Source organism: Ranitomeya variabilis, chromosome 1 (genome assembly GCF_051348905.1).
Source record: "Ranitomeya variabilis isolate aRanVar5 chromosome 1, aRanVar5.hap1, whole genome shotgun sequence".
Lineage (NCBI taxonomy): Eukaryota > Metazoa > Chordata > Amphibia > Anura > Dendrobatidae > Ranitomeya > Ranitomeya variabilis.
In genome coordinates this window covers 1012752848-1012765882 of record NC_135232.1, presented here as the reverse complement: position 1 = coordinate 1012765882, position 13035 = coordinate 1012752848, and the positions used below count along the sequence as shown (strand labels likewise).

Sequence of the window (13035 nt, the reverse complement as noted above, 5' to 3'; positions counted from 1 at the left end):
AAAATCCTCAATCCCATCTATGAAGGCCAAAAAAGCATACAAGAATCAAATACTTATAAAGATGAGGCTTTATAGAAGGATAAACATATGTTTATTAGAACAATTCATTAAAAACAATAATGCAAAAGCATACATAGTGTAATATAAACGGGGAGTACAAATACAGGAAAAAGGTGGGTATACTTGGATATAAAACCTATAATGCTTTGCGATATCTCTTAGAGGACTGTTTAGGTATTAAAGGGAATTTGTCACCCCAAAATTTGAGTATGCCACCGGCATCAGGGGCTTATCTACATCATTCTGTAATGCTGTAGATAAGCCCCTGATGTACCCTGAAAGATAAGAAAAACAGGTTATATTATACTCACCCAGGGGCGGTTCGGGTCCGATGGGTGTCGCGATCCAGGTCCGGTGCCTCCCATCTTCATGCGATGACGTCCTCTTTTCTTCCCGTTGCAGCTCCAGCATACTTTATCTGCCCTGTTGAGGGCAGAGCAAAGTACTGCAGTGTGCAGGTGCAAAGCCTCTCTGACCTTTCCCGGCACCTGCGCACTGCAGTACTTGGCTCTGCCCTCAACAGGGCAGATAAAGTATGCTGGAGCTGCAACGGGAAGAAAAGAAGAGGACGTCATAGCATGAAGATGGGAGGCGCCGGACCTGGATCGCGACACCCATCGGACCCGAACCGGGACCGCCCCTGGGTGAGTATAATCTAACCTGTTTTTCTTTCAGGTTACATCGGGGGCTTATCTACAGCATTACAGAATGCTGTAGATAAGCTCCGGAGGCCGCAGCTCATGCTTGAATTTTGGGGTGACAGATTCCCTTTAAGACAAAATAATTATTCCTACCACATGATTATATGTGTATTTTTGTCTATTATATAATGATATCCTAAATAAGTAAAGGGAATCCGAACAGATTCTACAATCCTTACATCTATAAAGATCTCAGCACAGGAACATTTTTTTTAATCACTATTGTGGAGTTTATTTTCATTCCAAGATCTAGTGAATAAAATAAAGGGGTTTTCCAACAAAGAAAAGTTTAAGTCTCTAATCTCTGTGACTCCATTACACTAACATTTTTGCGCGAAGGAACTGATATGTTGTCTTGATATCAGTAGCAAATTAACTTTTTAACCACATACCCAAACAAAATAGACTCATCAAGTCTGGTAGTGTTCAGAATATTTGACATTAGCAAGTTTATGGATAGGTGCAAAAAGATCTATCATTTACACTGTAAGCTGTTTGAGTACCTGCGGCTGTTAGGCTATCCCCGCATGTGTTGCGGCAGTCTAACATTTGCGAACCATCCAGCCGCGGGGACTCGAACATAGTATTCAAGCACGCCCAGGATACTTGGATAACACGTTAACCGAGCACGATCACCCATCACTAGTGATGGAAAAAACCCTGGATGTTTGCGTTCGACCTAACAGTTAACAAATAACTTCAACTGTTTGCCACGCTGTCATGTGCAAGACAACACGGAAAATACTGCCTCTAATCGACGGTAAAATCATTACTGCTGGTCAGAGAGCCGTGGTTCCCACACTATCAAATGATAGCATGAGCCCGTAGCTGTGATCGGAGGTAAAAAGTTTACCTACGGTTACTGGTGTCAGCTGCTGGGACTATTACCACCAGCAGCCTCTGCCTGCTGCCGCTTATAACTGTGTGAGCAGGCAGCAGCATATGGGAGTGATTATTACCAGGTGCCTGCATTACCCTGCGCAGCAACTCATTCCTCAGGGGTTCTCAGCCAGGATGGTTGCATCTTTGCACCGTCCAGGTTGAAAACTTTATCCCAGACATGGATTACGGCGTGTGACAAAACGACAGACAGGTGAGGGATATGGTTGGGTTTTTTTTTTACAGACCATGGCATCAGTGGAATATGCGTTATACTCTCCTAACTGTGTGCTATTTTTTAATGAGTTTTTTAATTTCAAATAAAAGATGTTATTGTGGCTGTGTGTTTATTACAATAAAACTATAGGATTAGTAATGTGTTATATAGATGCCTCTCCATTACTAAGCCATGGGCTTTTGATGTCACCAAACAATACAAAGGTGACATCAACCCCATAAATATGAACCCCACTTGCCATCGCCAAATGGCAAGTGGGAATAGCCGGGCTTAGTGCCAGAACTGGCACATCTAATAATGTACTTTTTTGAGCTGCTATTTTTTTATTTTTATAAAATGGCCCCTTACCAGCCTGAGAATGCCAGCCACCAGTGGTCTGCTTTAGCTTGGCTGGTTGTCAAAATTGTGGTTTTTTTTAACTATTTAAGTAATAAAAGTGGCTTGGCAGCTGAGGATTGCAGCTGTCAGTTGTGCCTGGCTGGTTATCAAAAATACAAGGGAACCCATGCCATTTAATACTCCCATCAGCTACCGCCTTCTCTTGCTGTTATTAGCAACAACAGCCATAGGCTGATGGGAGTAGTAGTTCCATCAGCCAACGCCAGTGACCAGAGGTAAACTTTTTACCTCTGGTCACAGCTGCGGGCTCACACTGTCATCTGAAGGCGTGAGAACCGCAGCGTTCTTACCGGTGGTATTACCGCCGATCAGAGCCACCAGTATTTCTCATGCTGTGATGCAGATGCCAGCACAAGAAACACCTGGTGTTCGGAGTACGGAACCCGAACAGTAACAAACTTCCTGGTGAAGTCCATGCCTGAACTTTACTGTTTGAGTTCGCCCATCTCTATTCATTGTTATTTTACTTAATAGACAGAACAGCACTGCTAAAGGTTGTATGTTTCTATATTGGTTATTGTGCCATATACTGTACAAGAGAACAATATAGGTGTTTAAACAAGATGTTACCACTGTAGCAAGCTGCAAAATAAAAATGTCTGCTAAAGAAAAAAATATTTTATTCTACATTAACTTGAGAACAAAATGACATTAAGTGTTTTCATGAATTGTGATTAAATGTATATGAGCGCGCCAAGACATTGACACACGCCAGACAGTTACTCTGTGGGTTTTGCCCATTCAAAGAATTTGCATTGCTTGTCTTTGCCAAAAGGACACACATAAAAATTTTTGCCATTGTTTGGACCAAGCTTCAAAACTGTCCTCATGATGCATCTCTTCTCATGGTTGCAGAATGGAAAATGCAGATCAGCCCACTGAAACAAAAGCAGAATCATTTAGGATCTTTAAACTCTTAACACAAGTCAGCTTAAAATTCAATGTGAACTTGTGTCTGAAATCCAAGACTGTCCGCTCTCATTTCTGACATGGGTTACGTCATATTCAACAGATGACTATTGACCCCGTTGCCATTTATTTATATTTTCATCTTTAATTAGTAGCATTAGACTTATTGTGCCTATATTTTTTTTCTACCGCATAAAAATCAAAGAAGAAATGGTTCATTACTTGTTAATGTGGTCAGAGAAAAGCAATTCACATGCACAGAATAAAGGGTTAAGGCTGCTTCAAACGTCTGTGCAAATCGTCCCGAGCACAGACAACAATGCATGGACCGGCCGAGGCTCTCATCACCCGAATGTCACAGCCTCATGGACATATGAAAAGCCATCATGCTTGGGTTGGGAGATCTTAGGCCAGTCCATGCTCTGACATCTTAACAAGCATTGAATATAGATTTTAGCAGTAAATCTGACACATGTAGAAGAGGCCAGGCTTGTTACAAGAGATTAGGAGAGAGTTGCACATTGCAACCAAAAAAAATCACTTATTTTCAGAGGCTCTTTAAAATGTAAAGATATGAGTAGTTTGGTTGTCATTTTCTTTGCCCCATTTTTGATACACCCCACCCAGTAACTGGATATTTCATATATGTCTCATCTGTGCTGGACAGACTGGAAGTAGTCCACAGAATCCTCGCTGGACAGTCAGTGTTAGGGCTCATTTCCACATGCGAGGCACACGTCCGTATCTCGCATGTGGAAACCAAGCTGTGGAGCCGGCACTGAGGAGCGGAGCGTGCGGCCGCATAGGAACACATGGAGCTGCACAGCTCCGCTCCTGAGTGCCGGCACCAGGGCTTGGTTTCCACATGCGAGATACGGACGTGTGACTCTCGCATGTGGAAATGAGCCCTTAGACCATATGCGTGCCTGCAATTTCTACAGTGGATGGAGTCTTGGTTCAGAGGAGAATAGAAATCCTAAGTATTTAGCAATGACAGGTTTACACGAGTGTGTAAAAACAAATCGGTTTCAGGCTATGTTCACACATTGCGTTTTTGCGGCTTTTTTATGCAAATTTTAAGCTGAGTGGTACAGTACCAGCAAAAGCTATGGCATTTCAGAAATCTCATGCACACACTTTGTTTTCTTGACTGAACTGAAAAACTGCTGCGTTTTTGCAAGCTGCTGCATGTCCTTTCTATCAGCGTTTTTCACACACAGAACCCAATGAGTAAGTGTAAAAACGCAGCAAAAAACACAATCAGGTTTTGGTGCAAAAACTGAAGCTGAATCATGTTTTTAAGGGTGGAACAGTAAATATTATCGGATGCACAAGAGACAACAAAAACACCGGAAAAAAACGCAGCAAAACTTGCTTTTTGTAAGCAGCTTCTTTATTGCTAAGAGAGCAGGTTTTGCTTGAAGAAAAAAACCTCAGCGAAAATACAAGGTGGGAACATTGCCTCAACCAGAAATCATTTTTTTTTTTTTTTAAAGCAGCAATTACTTTACGCGCTTGATTCCAATTTACTATATTAAAGAATTACAATGTATCAGTAAAAAATGGATGCTATACGAGGGCTCCATATGGCATTGATTTTTTTTTTGTGCATCCATCAATTTAGAACTAGGGAAAAAAACAAGTGCATGCCGCTATTTTTTTCATAAGCCGATGAAGTCTGTAAGTGACTTACCATTAATTTGATGTTCCTGAAACCCATGACCGCACTTGAGAGTGGGAACTGCCCCTATCACTGGACTGGAAGCCAACAGCATAAAATAAAAACGCAATTCACACTTCCTCGCTCAATGTGGTTTCCAAGAAGTCAAGGAGGAGTCACCAAAATAATTATGATTTTTGTTAAAATATACATGTGCTTCTCACAAAATTAGAATATCAAAAAGTTAATTTACTTCAGTTCTTCAATACAAAAAGTGAAACTCATTATATAGAGTCATTACACACAGTGATCTATTTCAAATGTTTATTTCTGTTAATGTTGAGGATTATGGCTTACAGCCAATGAAAACCCCAAAGTCATTATCTCAGTAAATAAGAATAATTTACTGACACTACTAGAATTTGAACACTGGATCTCTTCTTGACAAGGTGGACGCTTTAACCAACTAAACCACAGCACACCTAAAACGAGAAAGGCAAGGTTGCAGGCTAGGCTGCAGGCCAAACAAGAAACAGCAGGCTGCAAGACATGCGAGAATCACAAGGCTCCAGGCCAGACATCAAACATAGGTAGGTACTGAAGCATTAAATCTAGATATTAGCATTTCAGAGAACAACTGTACTCACAGCCAATCTTACTAGAGGTGGCTTTAGAACAGACAATGGTGTTCTAGGATTCACAGCTGCTCCAGCCGTGTGCCTAAGGCTCCTACATCCAAAGGACATAAAACCATATTGAAGGAGGGAGTGAGATATGCCTTTTTATTGTGCCCTTGGCCTCCTGTCCAGTGATGGGGCAGATCCCTCACTCTCTCTTTCACGTGCTGTCATGTGTAAGGGGAAAAAAAATGATCACCTGCATGGCCCACGTTGAATAACATTGGTCCTATTGCGGTCAGTGTGCTGTCCATTTTTTACAGACAGAATTCGGACCGAAAATAGTTGCATGAGTGAGCCTTTATAGTGTCTTCTTGACACAAAAGGATTGTTTAAACCATGGCTGAGCAGTTAACTGCACCCTCCCACCTACTCGTTAGACATCCATCAAACTTCCTTGATTGACAACTCTGGCTTCACAAGAACCAGGAGGAGATCAGAGATAGACGTTGGTGATGAGCGAAGGTGCTCAGATATCATCAGAGTATCTCTGGCGTGTTCAAGTAATATGTTTGAGTCCCCGTGGCTGTAATCCACAACACATGTGGGGATTGCGTGTAAAAGTTTCAATATTATTGCAAAACTGCCAAGTTGTGCAAAAATATTGCCCCTAAATACATTTACGCCAGATTTTTGATGTAAGCACCTTAATGAACCACACCCTATGTGTGTATACCGTATTTTCCAGGAAAGTGGCAATACTGTGTGAATGCAACATATTACAGATTTTGTACAGTTCCTGCCTTGCATCATGTATTGTAAAACCCTTATTTTGTATAAAGATGGCCGGACCATACATGACAAGCACGTTCTACCTATTGTGTTCCCCATATTTCCTTGTAGATTGGAAAGTTGCAAGCAGGGTCATCACTCCTCCTGTAACTGTTGAAATGTGCTACATTGTATTTTTCCTTTCTGTGTATGTCCCCCGCTTAATTGTAAGGTGCGGAGCTATATAAATAAAAATGATTATTATTATTAATAGCTCAGAGCAGCATTTGAAATTGTGCAGGTTTCTGTTGAAAATAGGCACCTCCATAACACATTCTATAGTGATGTGTAATAAAATTATATATTATGGTATACGATTTTCTATATGCATGTACAGAGGAACATATCGTTTATATTTATGCAGCCCTTAGTCGTTTGGGCTTAGTTACCATTAAAAAGACATAGGAATCAATGGTATGGATTCCAGTAGACACTTTATATTCTCCTCTATTACAAGGTTGCTACAGCTGAATCTATGCAATGCGTTCCATGATTTTATTTTACTCAATACTGTACCATCCTAAAAAAGCAGAGGCGAATGGGACAGCTACTGCTGCCATACTAAGGATTTGTAGAGCACTGATCTTTTAAAAAGCCATTGGCAGAATACTTAATTCTGCTTTTCCAAATTGGAGTGAAGTTCCTAAACAAAAAACTAGGATACGAAAAACACATTTACAATTCTGTATTGAATCTCCTTGTGTATGATCAATATTTTCTCTATAAAGTGTTACTAGTCGAGCCTGCACATTAACAGAACTGTGTAGTATGTATTGGTAAAAAAAAAATAATTAAGTCTACGCTCCACTACTAAAATGCCATGTTTTTGTCACGTAAAAGAAAAAAAAAAAAGTCATACTAAGCAAAAACAACATTTCAGGACTTTTTCCACCTTTGTCACCTGAAATCTGTATAATTCAAATAAAAAGTAAAACTGAAATCTTTTTAGGTGAACCCCCCCCAAAAGAACTAAAAAAAAATGTGGTTGCATATATATTCGCACCCTTAAATAATACTTTGTTGAAGCGCCCTTTGATTTTATTTTTTATTTTTTGCAGCATTGTCTTTTTGGATAGGAGGAGTCCATCAGCATTGCACATCTAGAATTGTCAATCTTTGCCCACTCTTTCTTGCAGTAGTGCTCCAAATCTGTCAGATGATGATCTGTCAGATGATGAGTAGTAACGAGTGAGCACAAGGTGAGAAGGTGCACAGATTTTCCATTAGGTTTAGGTCAGGGCTCTGGCTCAGCCATTCCAAAACTTTGATCATCTTCTAATGAGGCCATTCTTTTGTTGATTTGGAGGAATGCTTGGGGTTGTTCTCATGCTAAAAAAAAGTGAAACTCTTCTTCATCTTCAACTTTTAAGCGCAGGCCTGACCAGTATTTGGAACTGTTCATAATTCCCTTCATCTTGACCAATGCCCCCAGTTCCAGCTGCTCAAAAACAACCTCACAGCATAATGCTGCCTCCACCATCCTTAACTGTGGGTGTGGTGTTCTTTTGGAGATGCGTAGTGTTTTTGCATTAAACATTTTTTTGAATTATTGTGAAAAATGTCAAACTTGGCATCATCAGACTATAGCACATTTTCCCACATGCTTTTGGCAGACTTGATGAACGTTTTAGCAAAGCATGGTCAGGCATGGATATTTTTCTTTGCAAGAAACGGGTTCTGTCCACAGGCTAGACATATCAAGAATATGGGAGATAGTTGTCACATGCAGTAGAAAGCAGCTCCTTTAGCATTGCTGTAGGCCTCTTGGCAGCCTCTCGGATTAATTTTCTTCTTGCCTTTTCATCAATTTTTGAGGCATGTCCAGTCCTAGTTAAAGTCAATGTTGTGACAAATTTACGCCACTTTGATGAGCGTCTTCACAATGTTCCATGGTATATCTAGTGCCTAAGACTTTTTGTGTACCCTTCTTCTAACTTATAACATTTAATAATGAAATGCTTTGCTGTGTATTAAGCTGTATATTGATTATGGCTTTTGCTGTAAAATGCAAGAAAATGTCAGGAAAATCCTACCAGAACAGTTAGGCTATGTGCACACGCTGCGGATTTTGCTGCGGATCCGCAGCGTATTTGACGCTGCGGATCCGCAGCAGTTTACCCAAAGTTTACAGTACCATGTAAACCTATGGGAAAAAAAAACCACTGTGCACATGCTGCGGAAAATTCTGCGCGGAAACGCAGCGGAAAAAAAGAAGTAGCATGTCACTTCTTTCTGCGGATTCGGCAGCGGTTTCCAACCTGCACCAATAGGAATGTGCAGTTGAAAACCCGCAGAGGAATCCGCAGAAGAAACCGCGTGAAAATCCGCGGTTTTGCACGGCGGATTTTCCAAATCCGCTGCGGAAAAATCCGCAGCAAAATCCGCAACGTGTGCACATACCCTCAAGCTTTCTATGCAGATAATCAAAATCACTAACATGGCATTGGTGTACTGAGTACTATTTAACATGAATGTTAGGGCTCAGTCACATGACTATTTTCAGTCTGAATGTGGTCTGTGAAAAAAACAGACAGCTTTTGGACCAAGCTAATTTTATCAGCAAGTTCAGATAATTTTTTTATGACCGAATCTGCGTGTGGTAGTTGAAGTTCTTTGTGCCAAATTCTACAAAACACCACAAGTAGTTCATGAATTTTGCATAAGGTAAAATAGGCTTTTCTGTTTTTTTACCTTTTTGCGACTTTAAGGCAAAATGTTAAATTTTTTACTAAAATGTCGTCAAATCCGCACAAACAAAGGAAGGTGACTAGAGTCATTTGCACAAAGACGTTATGTTTTTTTAAAGTCACAATTGATGATGCAACCGTAATATCTAAAAAAAAAAAAAAAACTACACCCACAATGACAATCATAAAACAGACTTAAATTAAAAGAGAATAAAGAGCAACTGAAACAACAAAAAACATGCAAAAAAAGGCAGAGATGCGAAAATGAATTTGCCCTAATACATGAGGGACTGCAGGGCACAGCTGAATGTGAAGACTCACAATTACTCACTTCAAAATAGTCACATTGTCTTTCCTTTGGTAAAGCACAACTATAAAACTGTCTTCCTTTGTTCTCGCCATCTTTTCTCACAACACGAAGAGCAGAGGGACGGTTGTGTTTACTGCAGTGGGGGCCATTTGCATTCAGCGGAGAGGAGCCCCCCGTCATGTTAACAGGTGGTGAACTGCAAGAAAGTCATAGCAGTACAATGAAGAAATTGGATATATACACGAAAATTTAAAGCTTTAAAATTAGCAGATAAAGGAAATCTGTCAAAAGGTTTTCGCCACCTAATCAGAGACCAGCACGGGCAACAGCTGTGCATGACAACAAACACCTTGCGGTATCGGCACCAATTGACCCATTCAATACTGCTGTCAATCACAACAGCGGTATCTAAGGCTACGTTCACATTTGTGTTGTGCGCCGCAGAGTCGGCGCCGCAATGCACAACGCAAACAAAAACGCAGCAAAACGCATGCACAACGTTGCGTTTTGCGCCGCAGGCGTCCTTTTTTTGATTGATTTTGGATGCAGCAAAAATGCAACTTGCTGCGTCCTCTGCGCCCGGACGCGGGCGCCGCAGGGACGCATGCGGCGCAAAACGCAAGTGCGACGCATGTCCATGCACCCCCATGTTAAATACAGGCTGCGGCGCAGACCGCAAATGTGAACGTAGACTTTGTGGTTTGACCAGATCAACCACAAATGATTATCGTTGCCATGGCACCCCAAGGTCACGTGATGACCCCAAGGTATGGTGGCCTATAAGATCCTGATTTATAAGCAGAGTCTTACAGGCTCTGTCAGCAAGTCACTGACCGGTCCCAGGCACTGTAGTACATGAGAACTATTAGGGTATGTGCACACGCTGCGGATTTTGCTGCGGATCCGCAGCAGTTTTCCCAAAGTTTACAGTACCATGTAAACCTATGGGAAAAAAAAAACGCTGTGCACATGCTGCGGAAAATTCCGCGCGGAAACGCAGCGGATTATTTTCAGCAGCATGTCACTTCTTTCTGCGGATTTCGCAGCGGTTTTCAACATGCACCAATAGGAAAGTGCAGTTGAAAACCCGCAGAGGAATCCGCAGAAGAAACCGCGATAAAATCCGCAGTGAAAATCCGCAGCATAATCCGCAACGTGTGCACATGGCCTTATTGCACTGCTGTCCATTTATTCATTCTACCTCCTAAAAAGCAGAATAAGGCTTGGGTCATATTTATCCTGTGCTCTCCGAGCTCTTACAATGGGTTTGTGTAAATCCCAAAAACCGCAGTTCAGACAAAACCCCTGACGGAAGCACTCACTTATGAGGCAGAAGAAGACACTTTGGACTCCGTCTGGTATCTGTCCCGGTGGTGTTATGTGATTTTAGGTATCTTTTTAGTGCACAAATATGGACGGCCCACGTTCTGTGCATGCCTAATAAGATTTATACCAATGGACCAGAAGCAAAAAGGTGTAAAAAGTGTCTCCATCTACCTCATTATACTTAGTAGTTCCGTTGGGCGTTTACTCTGAATAGCATTTTTGTGGAAACCCTGACGTAAGTGCTCGGTTTTATTTTCTCTGCAGAAAGAGTACCATTCTTGATTATGGGATGTCTGACATTGCAGAGCCATTGACTTGAATGGATGATAAGCTGCAATAACAGACCCAGCCCATGGAAAAGAGTGGCGCTGTTTTGGAGAAAAAAAGACATTTTCATAATTTAGGACTAATAGGACTAAGAATAGGAAGATTTGTTGCAAAAATGTCATGAAGTGTAACATAATCCCTTCCAATCATCTCAATGTGGTTGTTTTTACAGGAGGTGCATTGATTTCTGTAAGCCCAGGTCAGATAAATTGGCAATTCTCACAGATATCTCCATAAAATCTTCAGAGTGTGAACATTTTCTTGAGCTCCTATGGGCATAATTAAGAAACAAACCGTGCTTTTCATAAAGAGATATCCTAATGAACTGAGGGTACAGTATGTAGGCTGCTAGAAATATGACAAAGGCGGCCCAGCGTGTCACGCACAGGAATATCTCATCTATTTTTCATTAACGCTGGTCACAAATGCACACAATGGTTTAAACATGTCGCTGCGGCTCGTACTAGTGCCATGAATAAATGATACCTATGCAGGGAGTGTTTGCACTGACGGAATAATATTTGAATCGTTTTCTGAGGTTTTGTCACAGGAAAAACAAAATGACATTTCTAGAAAGCAATTACAGAGTCACATTGTTCCGATGCCACCGAAGGAGATACGTGCCGAGAAACTGCGTTAACAAGGATCAGAATAGGGGAAAGAACGATCGCGACAGTTTTTATTTCTTTAAGTTAACAAAACATGAAGGAAAAAAAAAATCATTAGATGAAAAGAAAAAAGGGTAGAAAATGTACTTTTAAAGGGACTTAAATTAAAAAGGGATGCTATTAACTTCCAGATATAGGGTTAATCTGAAGGCTGTAAAGCTTCCCGGGCCGCCACACTGAAAGCTCGACTATACTTCTACTGAGCGAGGCGCCGTCCATCTAGTCGGCACGTGAACGCATGTATGCAAATCACATACTTGTGGTCTCTCGCCCGCCGCCGGAGAATCCGGCGCGCGATGTGAGGATTAACAAGTCTTTAATCTTTTCATTGTCACAATTTATATCCATTTTCCAGGATAACAGATTTCACTTTTAGAACTTCTATCATTTTCAGTTTTTATGGTATTAAAAATGTCCGAATTCATATTGGCGCAAATGTCTTAATTCAGCCTGAAAAATCAGACCAGAATAATGCAATGTCAATAAATTAGAGCACCAGGCATCCCTACGGCGAGCCACGATCGAGGCAGAAAAACACTACCAACAGTATGATCAAGATTTCTAAAATCTCCGTCACACTGCTTTTATTCTCTTTAACAAAAACAAAGGGTGTTTTCACGTTACTTGTAGCTAAAACCTCTTGAAAAGCGACATGCCCTTCCCCCTAGTCCAGTGAAATCTGCGATCGTAAATCCAAATGGACCTTGCAGGCCATGCAGATAACATCCACATTTGGCATTAATACAGGGGGATTCATGTCTCCAGAAGCACAAGCTTGCATTACTTCCATCAAAGCATCAGCAGGGTTAAGAAATAAATATTATTTGAAAATGATAACACTTGTGGGCTTTCCAATATAAAAAGGCCCTCAATATCACTTGAAAACTAAATAGGGCTATAAGTGTTTTTTAACCTCTTCGCCCCAGAGCCTCTTTTCACCTTCCTGATTAGGCCAAATTTTTCAATTCTGATCAGTGTCAATTTACGTGGTAATAACTCTGGAACGCTTGACGTGATTCTGAGATTATTATTATATTTTTTTTATACAATGTAATTTAGGTTGATGTGATTTGCAATTATTTATGAAAGAATTGTAAGTTTTATGAAAATTTAGAAGAAATGGCAATTTATTAACTTTTAGTTTTTGTGCCTTTAAAGCAGATAGTTATACCACTTTGTCACGGGTCTACTTTACATCAGCATAATTTTTGAAACATAATTTTTTGTTGTTATGAAGTTAAAAGGGTTAAAAAGGTTATTAGAAATGTTGTCAGCACATTTGAAGTGAGAGGCCTCTGTGACAGAAAACACCCAGAAGTTACAACCATTTAAAAGCTGCTCCCCACAAACTGCTCAAATCCATATTCAAGAAGTTTATTAACCCTTTTGTTGCTTCAAAGGAATTAACCCCTTCACGACCTTT

The 13035-nt window shown here is 40.7% G+C and overlaps 1 protein-coding gene across 1 annotated transcript in view; it reads right to left on the bottom strand.

The window, feature by feature from the left end:
* Nucleotides 1-2877: 2877 nt before the first annotated feature.
* The window catches only part of NEIL3 (nei like DNA glycosylase 3), a 54453-nt gene continuing 44295 nt past the window's right edge, over nucleotides 2878-13035 (bottom strand). The window contains exons 9-10 of the mRNA XM_077279541.1: nucleotides 9313-9487; nucleotides 2878-3155 (exon numbers count right to left, since the gene is read on the bottom strand). Coding sequence (XP_077135656.1) covers nucleotides 2997-3155; nucleotides 9313-9487 — 334 coding nt within the window. The 3' untranslated portion in view covers nucleotides 2878-2996. The remainder of the gene's footprint in view (nucleotides 3156-9312; nucleotides 9488-13035) is intronic.